This window comes from Sorghum bicolor, chromosome 5, assembly GCF_000003195.3.
Source record: "Sorghum bicolor cultivar BTx623 chromosome 5, Sorghum_bicolor_NCBIv3, whole genome shotgun sequence".
NCBI classification, from domain to species: Eukaryota; Viridiplantae; Streptophyta; class Magnoliopsida; order Poales; family Poaceae; genus Sorghum; species Sorghum bicolor.
In genome coordinates this window covers 55,757,385-55,769,891 of record NC_012874.2, presented here as the reverse complement: position 1 = coordinate 55,769,891, position 12,507 = coordinate 55,757,385, and the positions used below count along the sequence as shown (strand labels likewise).

Here is a 12,507-nt window from a genome sequence, read left to right as displayed (position 1 = left end):
TCAAGGTTAGAACTCTCAGGAGAATGGTGAGAGGATGGGATGAGGTAGCTACCCTAAATAGAAATAAAGCCTCTCTTACTGAGAAGTTTAGGAAGTTAGAGGATATTATATATGGAGACTAGAAGTCTGGAACCAATAGAGATGATAGATATAGAGATATAGAAGAATAGTTATCACATATCTAGGCCATAGAGGAAATTAAAGCTAGACAGAGATCTAGAATATAGATCCCTAGAGGGTGACAGAAACAGCTTACTTTCAGGCTATAGCAAATTATAGAAGTAGGAGAAAAAATGTTAAATGTTTACAAGGTCCGAATGGTTTAGTTTATGATCAAAAAGGAATGATGCAAATAGCTGTAGATTTTTATAAAATGTTGTTTGCTAAGGAAAACAATTCCTTTGTTAAGCTAGATGAGAATTTTTAGGGGAGCCCCAAGATATGGTTCCTTCTGAGGAGAATGAGAGTTTGTTAGCTCCTTTTCTGGAAGCAGAAATAAAGAAGCAGTTTTTAGTTGTTATGCTGAAGGGGCTCCAGGTCCTGATGGACTCCCTTTCCTTTTTTACCAAAAGTTTTGGAATTTAGTTAAACGATCTAGTACATTTGTTTGATGATTTCCAAAAAGGTAAACTTGACTTGTTTAGATTAAATTGTGCTCTTGTCACCTTGATCCCAAAAGTAGGAGATGCTTCAAATATGAAGCAATTTATACCTATTAGCTTGCTCAATTGTAGCTTTAAGATTTTTTCCAAGATTCTTACTAGTAGATTCAGTACCATTGTGCAGAGAATTATAGCTCCAAACCAATCCACATTCATTAAAGGTCGGTATATTTTAGAAAGTGTGGTGATAGCTCATGAAATTGTTCAGAGCATTTATACAATGGGAGAAAAAGGGGTCATTCTCAACTTAGATTATGAAAAAGCGTAAGACCAAGGTAGCTGGACTTTTCTCTTTGAGATGCTACGAGCTAGGAATTTCAACCCCATGGTCATTAGTTGGGTTAAACAAGTAGTTAGGTTCTAGATCATGCTTACTTCAAAGCTGGTAAAGGGTCGAGAAGATCCTTTGTCTCCTTTTCTTTTTAATTAAGTTGGTGATGGCTTTTCCAAATTGCTAACTAAGGCTTCTAATAGAGGTTTCATCATAGGTCTTTTAGAGGACTTTAGACCAGGGGGGATTATATCACTACAATATATGCAGATGATACAATTTTGTTTTCGAAAGCAGAGGAATCTGTTTTAAGAAATCTGAAATGTGTTTTGATGTGGTATGAGCAGATCTCTAGTATGAGGATTAATTTCAATAAAAGTGAAATAGTACCTCTCAACTTAGATATAGAAGAAACACATAGTTTTTCTCACATTTTCTCTTGTCCTGAAGGTGATTTTCCTATTAAGTATTTAGGTGTCCCTCTCCATTATGATCACTTTACCAGAGAGGACATTCAGCCTTTAGTAGATACAATTCTGAAAAAGATAGCAGGTTGGAGGGGGAAACTCCTATCTCTAGCTGCCAGAGCTATGTTTCTTAAATCTTGTTTAGCTAGTATCCCTGTGTATTTGCTATCCTTCATTAAGTTACCTAAGTGGGCCATCAAAATTCTCAATAACCATCTTAGCAATTATTTGTGGAATGATTCAGTAGATAATCATAAGTTTCATTTAGCTCACTGGGAACTAGTGCCTCTTAAGAAAGAATATGGTGGTTTAGGTCTTCCAAATCTTAGAGACCTAAACATTAGTTTGTTAGCTTTCTTGGCTGCAAAGATATAAATTTGATAAAGATAAGCTTTCGAAAGAGCTTATTGATTATAAGTATTAAAGACAGAAACTAAACATCTTTCAAACAAAAACAGAAGGTGCTTCTAGCTTCTTCAAAGGGTTTATGTGGGCAGCATAGGCAGCCAGGATGGGCTACAAGTGGAAAATAGGTAATGGTAAAAAAAATTAGGTTCTGGGAAGATAATTGGCTAGGCTCTTCTAGTCTAGCAATCCAATACTACCCTTTGTATAGGATTGTGAATGACAAAGGTAAAACAATAGCAAATCTATGGGATGGGATTAATTTATAGTGTACTTTTAGAAGAAATGTTTCTAGTGATCTTTATCAATCTTGGTTGGATATAGTAGAGCTAGTTTCTTCTGTTGATCTCTCAGATGAAGAGGATGAGATGATTTGGTAATTCAATACCTCTGGTCTTTATTCTTCACAATCTCTGTACAAAATTATAAATTTTAGAGGAATTAAGTCTGTCCATGTTTCAGCTGTTTGGAGCCTTAAAATTCCCCCTAGGGTCCATTACTTTTTATGGCTAGTGATGAACAATAGAGCTTTAACAAGCGATAATTTGGCTAAAAGAAGGAAGGTGGAAGATGACACTTGCATATTTTGCTCAGAGAAAGTAACTATCCATCATGTTTTCTTTGATTGTGTAGTGGCTAGACAATGATGGAAAGTTGTTTCTGATAGTTTAGGGGTTCAAATAGGTGCAGATTTAACCAGTATGGAACTTTCTGGTCGAGCATTAAAAAGCATTGTGTATCTAATATAATTTCTTCTGTTGTTACTTGGACTGTGTGGAAACTTAGAAATGATCTTTGTTTTCAGAGGAATGGCTGGAAAGGCATGGAAATGCTTCTTTGCAGGATTGCTGGTCTTTTAATGAACTGGATGGTCCTCTGTCCAGCAGACAAGAAGGACTCTCTGAAAGAATGTATAGACAAGATCAATTCAGCAGTAAACAAGACAGAGTGAAGTGATGAAGATTCAGAGAAGTGATGAAAGAGAAGTGATTGGACTTTACAAGCTGGGGGAGGATGCAGAGAAGAAGATCGATTTGCCTTGGTGGAGGGCACTGAACACATCTCTCTCTGGCTGAGTTGGGTGGTTGGTCATAGCTCTTGGGTTGTTGGTTCTTTAACTGTTCGTTTTGGGATGGTTGTATCTAGTTATTATGCATCGGTTGTCTTCAGCTATAATGTCGAGCTTTTAACTTTTCGGTCCTGGTGGACTTTTGGCTTCTTAAACTGTGTTGTAAAGACTTTGGTTTTTCGATGTTAATTGAAAAGCCGGGGCAATAGCCCTCGAATTCTAAAAAAATTCCATTATATATATATATATATATATAGTGGTAGATAAGCTGCAGGAACTGTATCACCGTTGACAGAAATGTAATGTAATGCAACAAATACACTATATTATTTTCATTTATATCGAAGAGGAGATGGAGGGATAGGGTTCCAGAATGTTTATCGCACCCGTCATCTTTTGCTTCATGTACGCTCACACATATAGGTTAGATCTTTGTTTTTTCAAATCAGATTGCTAATGTTCAGGCAAATGATTGCTTGACTTTTAAAAAGAATTAAGTTTGACAAGGGTATTGTACTATGAGAACAGAAACATAGACATGGATAATGAGAACTAATGTTGCCCCTCACATTTACTAATCCTAGCTACCAACAAAACAAAAAAACTAAAACTTGTACGGAAAAAGGGCCAATCAACGCTAGCTGCCAACAGCAAAAACACTGGCCATAAGTGGCAACGACGCGAACATTTATAGTAAGTAAAATAGATCTGTTGTACCTTAGGATCATCCAATTTGGTCTGTCACATCACAAGAATCATGTTGTAGGACGCATAGAACCCACATGTGTTGTCCAGAGGTTGCTGCAGGCACTGCGAACAGATCACATACGCACGGTTAATAGTGGTATTGAAACACAGTTCACATTAGGAATTGGAAGTGAAGCAACTATACTTACTGGTGTTTGGGGCACATGGGTCAACTTCACAATTTTGGGCTTCATCCTCGCTTTGGTTTGGCAATTGCGAAAAGCCCTACACAGAATTTAGTTGCCACAATTTTTTACTCTGAATGAATAACATAATTTAGAAAAGCACGTGTCAATAGTAGCAAGATACAAAACACTCACTCATCTATCACAGATTTCAACCCACTCAAGTCTGTCTTGCGGCCTCTATTGGAGTCTACGTACAGCACCTTCAGCCACTTGGGAATGATGATAACAACAATCCAATGATCACCAGTGTTATACAGAAACATCACATACTCTTTCTTGGCATGTTTCCTTAGACCTTTTTCTAGATATTGCACACTAAAATCTCTAGACCTAGTCAAGTTTTCTACCGACAATGCATGTGGATCAAGAAGCCCAACTGGAACCGACGTGTCCCTAGCTTCTACAATCAGGCATCTAGGAATGAAGAAGGATAGAAAAGCAATTTAGCAAGGAAATATATGAAGAACATCCGTAGTTAGAAATGGACAAGTCTGAAATATAAGAAATTGTACTTACAACGTCACGCAACGAAGAATGGACATTTCCAATGCATCTAGTGTGAAGAGGTCAAAGATATCTTCAAATCCCATTGGGAATTCCAAAGTTTTTGATTCAAGCAAAAAATGCTCGCTCCTAACCATAGCAAAAAACGGGGACCTCCTGTTCTGTGCACATGCGTTCATGTAGTGAGCATGAAGAGCAACACATCTAGGCCCATCAAGTTCTGGTACCATTGGTTGTCCAAATAGGAATTCAGGGTTCGACTGAAACCAAACATGAGCGAGTTTAGACGATTTGGTGTGTTGTGCCACCTGCTGCTTCTCAACCACCTCCTGACCCCCATGCTGCTTCTGCTTGTGAACCACCTTCTGAACCAGTTTGGTGTCACCACTGGGTCGCCCCTGCTGCTTTAGCTTGTCAACCACATTCTCAACACCCTTGCCTACTTTAGGGGGTCGACGAGGTGCAATCGGAGGCTTTGTGTTTGTGAGCTTATTTTCTTTGTTGCCTACCACATGTGCCAAGGAAGCACAATTTTGTACAGTAGTGTCATTCGCTTTCCCATTCAGTGAGGGTGACACTTTGGGTTCCAAAAGGACATTTAGATTGCTTTTAGCTGACCTAGGTGTTGGAAGTTTAGCTAAGATAGAAGTGGACCGCGGTGTTACCACAACCCATTCTCTCTTCCACTGGATCCTTTTGTACAAAGCGTCTCCAAGAGTTCTTATCTCCTTGCTTTGCCACGGAAGGAGCACATGACCTTCATATTTTGGACATACAAAATCAATATGTACAATGACATAACCCTCCTCTACTGGAACCCTATATAGCACAGTATTGTTTGGATATATCGTACCCGTTGCTACCTCGACCTAATAACCTCCACGATTGATGATTACCAGTGTACAGGGTGAATCCATAACTTGTTGTTCTGAACTAGGGGAAAGCAAAGGTGCAGTTGGAGGCTTGGTGTTTGTGAGCTTCTTTTGTTTTTTGCCTACCATATGCGCCATGGAAGCACAGTTCCATACATTAGAGTCATTCGCTTCATATAGTGAGGGTGAAACGTTGGGTTCCACAAAGACCTTTCTGCTTTTGACCGACCCAGGTGATAGAGGATTTACAGACATGGAAGAGAACGCCTGATGTACCACAACCCATTCCCTCTTCCACTGAATCCTTTTGTACAGAGCGTCTCCAAGAGTTCTTATCTCATTGCTTGGGTGCGGAAGCAGCACATAACCCTCATATTCCGATTCTACAGAATCAATATGTACAATGACATATCCAACTGTACATCGCAGACTGCATCTGAGGCTGAGGCAAAGCTGCTGCTGTTGTTACCACCTGCAGAGGAAGGGGTGTTGGAAAGCAAGCTCAAATGCACTCCTTGTGCACGTAGCCTGGCCATGATATCATTTGTGACCTTCTCAGTAATCTTCTCGGTGACCTTCTCGGTAATTTCAAGTGCCATTTCTTCTTTAATGGCTTCCACATTGACATCATTTGAACGCTTCCTCTTTCTGTACATGTCGGTGCAAAGCGGGCAAAACTGCCAACCAAACGAACTAGACATACCACGAATGCGCCCTGTCTGTTCTGGTTGTCCCAAGGCCTGTGTGAGCACATCTTTATCCCTGACCAAAATGGCCCTTGAAGACTCAATTTCAGCTTCTTTACAATTTCCCGAGAGAGATTTTCAGCTTCCTTAGTCTCCCAAACAATCACAGCTTCACCTTCTGATATAACCAATCTACCACGTGCACGCATGAAATTCCTAGAGCGGCCAGGAAATTGGTACCAAGGATTAGCAATGCCTGCAACGGCTAACTCCCTGTCCTCTTGCTCCCACTGTGCCGATTTCCCAGCATAGCCCCCTGTCCCCAGGTGGTGGTCATGCTTGTTCCTCTCCCGAAGCTTCTTGAATCTCATACTTTCTTTCTTTGTAGGTTCGCTTTGCTTTAGTGTCACAAAATCTTCCCAATCTTTTGGAGCCATGTATTTGAACTTGGCCGTGGCATTAAACCCTTTGCTAACATAGTTGCTTACTAGGTGGCTTTTGTGTGTTCTCCAACATTTGGCTACCATCTGCATCATCTTCTTACAAGCCATATCCTTTAACTCTTCTGCAAACTCCAACTTAGGCTGTACATAATCATCAAATAAATGCATCTTATCTTCATCACTTAGGACACTGAATGATGCCATGACCAAGGATATCCTTTGCCTAGCAATCAGACCAGCAAGCCTCCTCATTCTTGCCTTGGCCTCCTTCTCTTTGGGCATCCCATCCTCCGTGAGCTCCATGACAACTATCTTGTCTTCTGGCCACTTTGTGACTGTCCTCTTTCTCCAGAGTGGACACCGAGGTTGAGATGCTAGCACCACTGCATCAGCATCTACCTCTCCCTCCTGTGTAGAATCATCACTATGTTGGTCCTCTGTATTAGCATCTGTCCCTTCCTCCTCTTCACTATCAACTCTTTCGTCGGCATTTGATGATAAATATTCCTCATCAGAGACCTATAAAACAAAATATATTAAAGGGTCTTATTGACCATGATACAACTCTGCCATCTATCTAGAAGTAGTGTTAGTATATCACAAACTAATTAGCTTACCATTCGGAAAGGGATCTGTACTTAGTCAACAGCTACAACTCCAAAGACACAACAACTAACGGACCAGTGACCAGCAGCCTTTTTTCTTTGTCAGATTCCTAGAAACAACGAGCAAAAGAACTTACATCAGTTGTATTATTTGATAACAGTGTATAACTTGTCCGGATATCTTTTTCAAGATTCGGTTTCTAGGATAGTTGACATTCGAAGCAGTAATACACCATACCATCTATCTTTTTTTAAAGTATACTTAACTAATTTTTCTAAACTTTATACCCCAATCAGCAACAATTGAACTCAAAATACTATTTTTAGATTCTTGCAAGTGTTCACACAATCTCAGTGGATAGATGAGTAACATTTAGAGATTGACAGTTTGTTGTTTACAATGCCCCTAAATAGCATAGTATTTTTCCTTTCACACAGCTTCTTGATTGACTCTTCTTTGTATTTTACATTAGGTACAACATGAATTGTACTACAGGCTCCGGATCTGGGAGGTACAATATGTTATTACCATTTGTATCTCTGTTCCATCCAATTGATGATCACAGTTAAATTAAGAACCAGCAAAGCAATTAATTCATATGACTGAGACATGCAGTTCGTAGAGTACAAGCGCATGATATTACCATTTGTATCTCTGTGTTTCCTTTTCCTTTGGAAGTGCATCAATACTACTGGCTTGGCTTGAGTGCTGAGTTCACAACTATCTATTCTGTTGAGTTGCACTGCAATAGTCTGCACGACAACTATACTAGTAGATTTCTACGAGCAAGCATATGATGAACTTACTTTCCTATGTAAAATGTACTCTACTGTTTCTTAAGCAACATGATTTACTGCTACATTTCTAGTTTCAAATCATTTTGATAATTGGTCCCCTTTTCAATCTGGTTCTCTTATAAGATATGAGGATTTCTAGACACATATCATGTTTATTGTTTCTTCCTTTTATTAATATTCTTTATGCTGCCTTCGTCTCTTTTCAATCTGAAGTTACTTTTTGTAAGTCCTTCAATATTATTTGTATTTGACACACATGCAATGTTTTTTGTTGTTTTATTGACAGTGTGCTACTTGGCTGACTTTAATTGTCCCTACTAGCATGACAGCCCTATATCTGTACTCACATGGAGAAGCGTCCATTGCAGCATCTCAACCAGTGTAATATCCAGCCTATTCAGCATTAATTCATTCACTGCTTTATTCATCTTCCTTTTGTGCTTGAGTTCATGAGACACTTTGGTTTGTTTCTTATAATTGCTTATTATGTTTTTGGTAGTGCTTCCATCAAGCCAGTATTGCTTTAAATAACCAAATGTATATAAGAATATAATTCCCTGAATTCACTCATCCAGTAACTGTATGCTAAACAGTGTTAATTGATAACTGTCATCCCATCGTAATAGAAAATCTGAGTGGTTTATACAAGGTATTAGTTTTACAGAAGATCTGAGTAGTACGTAGTTTCCTATGTGTTAGCTTTAGAGAAATCGGTGGCACCTTTACATAATGACTACTATTTGTTCAGCATTTCACACATCCCCTATTGCTGCTGCTAATGACCTTTTGCTTTATATACCTGCAGCATCCTAACCAGGATTTTCATGTTCAAAAACCCAAGCATATGGACTAGCCTTCTTTTTATGGGCACAACTGGGGCTCATGATTGAATTTTCTGCGACGCGCGACTCTCTGTGAGAGTAGAGAGCAGGTACAATAAGCCATGTCAGCTTGGCTTATAGCCAAGACAGCTCAGCAAAATCCTATGTGGATGAGAGAGAAAAGAAGGGAGAGAACAAGCTTGGCGTCACATCCAGCGCCTAGCTCCAGCCCGCGAGTAACAAGACGGCAGAGCCGGTTTAGCGCCGAACTCGGCGATTACAGAGGCGGCCTGTGGGTCCCTTCCTTCTTTTCTCGATCCCCTGTGCCTTGCCCGCTTTCCCCACCGCGATTTTCCTCAAGCGCGCGCTCAGCCCGCGACAATTTCTCCTTCGCGCCAATTCCTCTCCACCAGGCGCCAAATCCTCTCCACCAGGCTCCAAATCTTCTCCTTTCAATGACTATTTAAGTTTCTCTACAATTTATTCTATGATTTTCCATCTGTCGTAACCCTAGCCTGAATCAGATGTCTCGCCGGTCGAAAAGAGAGATGGCGTCGCCGCCTCAGATTTCCTCTCCGTCCGTCCCCATGATGCCCGCGGCACGACCAAGAGAGATGGCGCCGCCGCCTCAGATTTCCTCTCCGTCCGCCTCAGATTTCCTCTCCGGGCCTGGGTGTTTTCCTACGCCACCAGCTTCCATAAACACCACGATGGGGTCTGCAGCTCCCAGCCCTTGGTGGTGCGGCCCGCCGGTGCCCCAGCAAGGTATGTCGTGGTGGCCTGCACCTAGCTGTGGTGGTGGTGCCACTGCGTCGTCTTCCCAATCGGTCCAGAAAGACGACATCGACTCTGATCCAAAGGAATGGCAAGTACCTCCCGCAGCACACATTTTTTAATCTTTTATTTTTCATATAAGATGGATTAGTGGAAAGTTAGGAGTTCCTCTCGTTACTAGTACGCTAGTCTCTGTAATGCATATACTGTACATGTTCGTTCATTCTAGTACTGCAGTATTCTAGTTTTAGTATGCCTGTATGAACTGCATATACTTGTTCATTCATTCTAGTAAGCTACACTAATCGTTACTAGTACGCCTGTATGGACTACTTTAATTTTATATGAAAATTCAATGCAATAAAATGCCATTGTCCTAATATACTGGTTTTAGTTGACTTCGTCCCTTTTAGAGTTGTTTTAGTCAATTAGTCATATGGATTTATTTATCTAGTTGCAGGGGTTTGGATAATCGCCCACCTGGTGGTTTCCTCAGCTATTTCAATCACCCATGGAGTCAGTCACTTCCCCAGCCGACCCCACCACATTTATTTGATGGAAATAGAGGGAAAGGGAGCCCAACAATGTTAGCTTCTGAATCTCATCGGCGACGCCGGCCCTTGATTAATTTAGACAATGATGAGGATAATGCAAATGGTGCTAGTAGGACTGACATACGGCTAAAATATACGAAGCCAGAGGAAGTGCGCTTGGTGAGTTGCATTATATGTATTTACAGATGGATGATGTCCTACAGCAGCTTACAAAACTTCAGGGCACAAATGAAAGTCGAGAAAAGATGTTGGAAACCCAGAAACATGTTTCAAGAGAGAAGCTTGAATCATCTAGACTTAATCACCTCGCTGCCAAAGAAAATGCTAAATCGGCTATGCTGGAGACTTACAGAGCACTAAGTATGAAAGATACAAGTGCAATGCCTGATGATGTCAGAGCTGAGCACTTGGCATTTATGAAATGTGTAAGAGAGAGCTTATTTGGCAAATCTGAATCAGGTATTAATTCTAAAAACTGATATTTTTGTTACATAATTTTTGTTGTACTTTACTGATGTTTTTTCTTTTTACAGATGCAAATGGTTGCTCTTAAAGAGAATCAGGTATTAATCCTATGAACTGCTATTTCAGACCTTTTTTGTTGTTTTTCCACATATATAAGTATCAACGTGTAGTCAACATGCAATTAGTACTCCTGGTAATCATGGAGTTGGTACTGCTGATAATCATGCAGTCAAACGTAGTAATCAGCTTCCTATTCTTATGCATATAAATTAGTACTGCTAATAATCATGCAGTCAAACGTAGTAATCAGCTTCCTATTCTTATGCATATAAATTAGTACTGCTAATAATCATGCAGTCAATAGTAGTAAATCAGCTTCCTATTCCATCTATATATATTGTTCTCTCCTCTCCTCTCCTCTCCTCTCATCTGAAACTCATCTTCTTTCCATCTCAAACAACTCTCCCAAACTAGCTATGTCTGACTCATCTTCTTCCTATTCTAGTGATGATTCTGATGAACTAGATCCAGCCAATTTTATGGGAAGAGTATATTGCCCAACAAAATATCCTAGGATCCATTGCTAAACAGCTGCTAGACACCTACAACTCAGGACCTTCTCATCGCCTAAGTGGTCCAAGGAAGTGTATCCAAAGGGACCATGAAGGTGCTCACCAACGTCTTGTAACTGACTACTTTGCTGAAAATCCCCTCTACCCTGAAAGAATGTTCCGTACTAGATTTAGGATGACAAAGCATCTCTTCTTGCGCATCGTCAATGCCCTGAGTGAATGGTCTCCATACTTCACTCTGAGGGCAGATTGTGCAAATCGCCAAGGGCTCTCGCCTCTGCAGAAGTGCACATCGGCAATTCGCATGCTTGCATATGGCACACCTGCTGATGCCCTTGATGAGTACCTGAAGATTGGGAAGAGCACTGCATTGGAGTGCTTAGACAAGTTTGCACAAGGTGTGATTGAGGTGTTCTCAGGGGAGTATATGCGTGCTCCCAGAGTTGAAGATGTGCAGCGTCTACTTCAAGTCAATGAGTCTCGTGGCTTTCCAGGCATGTTGGGAAGCATCGATTGCATGCATTGGAGGTGGGAAAATTGTCCTGTGGCTTGGAAGGGGCAATTTACCCGTGGCGACTATGGAGTCCCAACGATTATCCTGGAAGCAGTTGCTGATAAGGATCTCAGGATATGGCATGCTTTCTTTGGTGTGCCTGGTTCTAATAATGACATCAATGTGCTGAATCAGTCCCCATTATTCATTGAAGCATTGAAAGGTCAAGCACCTCAAGTTCAGTTTTCTGTTAATGGGAGGCAGTATAACACAGGCTACTATCTTGCTGATGGAATATACCCAGAATGGGCAGCCTTTGTGAAGTCAATAAAAGCACCTCAGATGGAGAAGCACCTCAACTGAAAAAAGACTTAATTGAGCATATTTGGCAAAAGTTTGCCAATAGGAGAAATAACTAGTTGTGTGTGCAATATCCTCTTTCTTTAAAATGTAAGATATAATAACATTTCATAAGGTTTATTATTATCTGTCGTACCAATCATTAATATACTTGTCAATTTTTTACAGGTTCCTGTTGGGGGTTCTTCCTGAATGCTAGATATGGCTAAATAAATTGAGACTCTGGATGCTAGATATATTTCCAAGTCATTAGTGTAATAGTTAGTTGCTCATGGTAGTAGCCTTAAGCTTTTAAATTTGTGTGCCCCCTTTGGTCTATCTTATGCTGTGAACTTGATGTAACAGCCATTATATTTTACCAAGGAACAATATTAATGCTTATTGCTTCAGTCGATAATATGTTTGATTTACTTGTGAATATGCCCATGGACTGTGAATGTTAGCCAGCAACACGAGTGGCTACATAGATGTGTTTAGTGTTGATCACCATGTCCTAGATGCACTACAGTGACTTTAATATACGAGTATTTATTGTGCAGCCAAACTAACAGCCAAGTTATTGTATCACTTGTCTCTTAAATTGGCTCAAGATGACATGGACTTGGCTTATAGCCAAGCTTATTGGCCTTGCTCTAATGGTCCATGGCGACGGGCGACGGCACCTGGCAGTGTGGTTGAGATCCGAGCTCTCGGCCATGGCCGCTCTTGTCTCTTGACCGTTCGAATGGGAGCGTTCCTGTGGGAGGCTGGA

At 40.5% G+C, this 12,507-nt stretch overlaps 1 protein-coding gene across 4 annotated transcripts; it reads left to right on the top strand.

Moving 5' to 3' along the window:
- LOC8057629 (actin cytoskeleton-regulatory complex protein PAN1) lies at positions 8,740 to 12,166 on the top strand. Of its 4 annotated transcripts, XR_002453548.1 has the most exons (4): positions 9,773 to 10,325; positions 10,400 to 10,429; positions 10,837 to 11,846; positions 11,925 to 12,166. XR_002453548.1 is itself a non-coding variant. In XM_021461646.1 (2 exons), the coding sequence occupies exons 1-2, from the start codon at positions 9,063 to 9,065 to the stop codon at positions 11,953 to 11,955; spliced, it is 372 nt and encodes a 123-aa protein (XP_021317321.1). In that variant the 5' UTR covers positions 8,740 to 9,062; the 3' UTR covers positions 11,956 to 12,166. The 4 variants fall into 4 exon arrangements, 2 of the variants coding, with proteins under 2 accessions (XP_021317321.1, XP_021317320.1); XR_002453549.1 differs by lacking the exon at positions 10,837 to 11,846; XM_021461646.1 differs by lacking the exons at positions 9,773 to 10,325; positions 10,400 to 10,429; positions 10,837 to 11,846 and adding an exon at positions 8,740 to 9,403.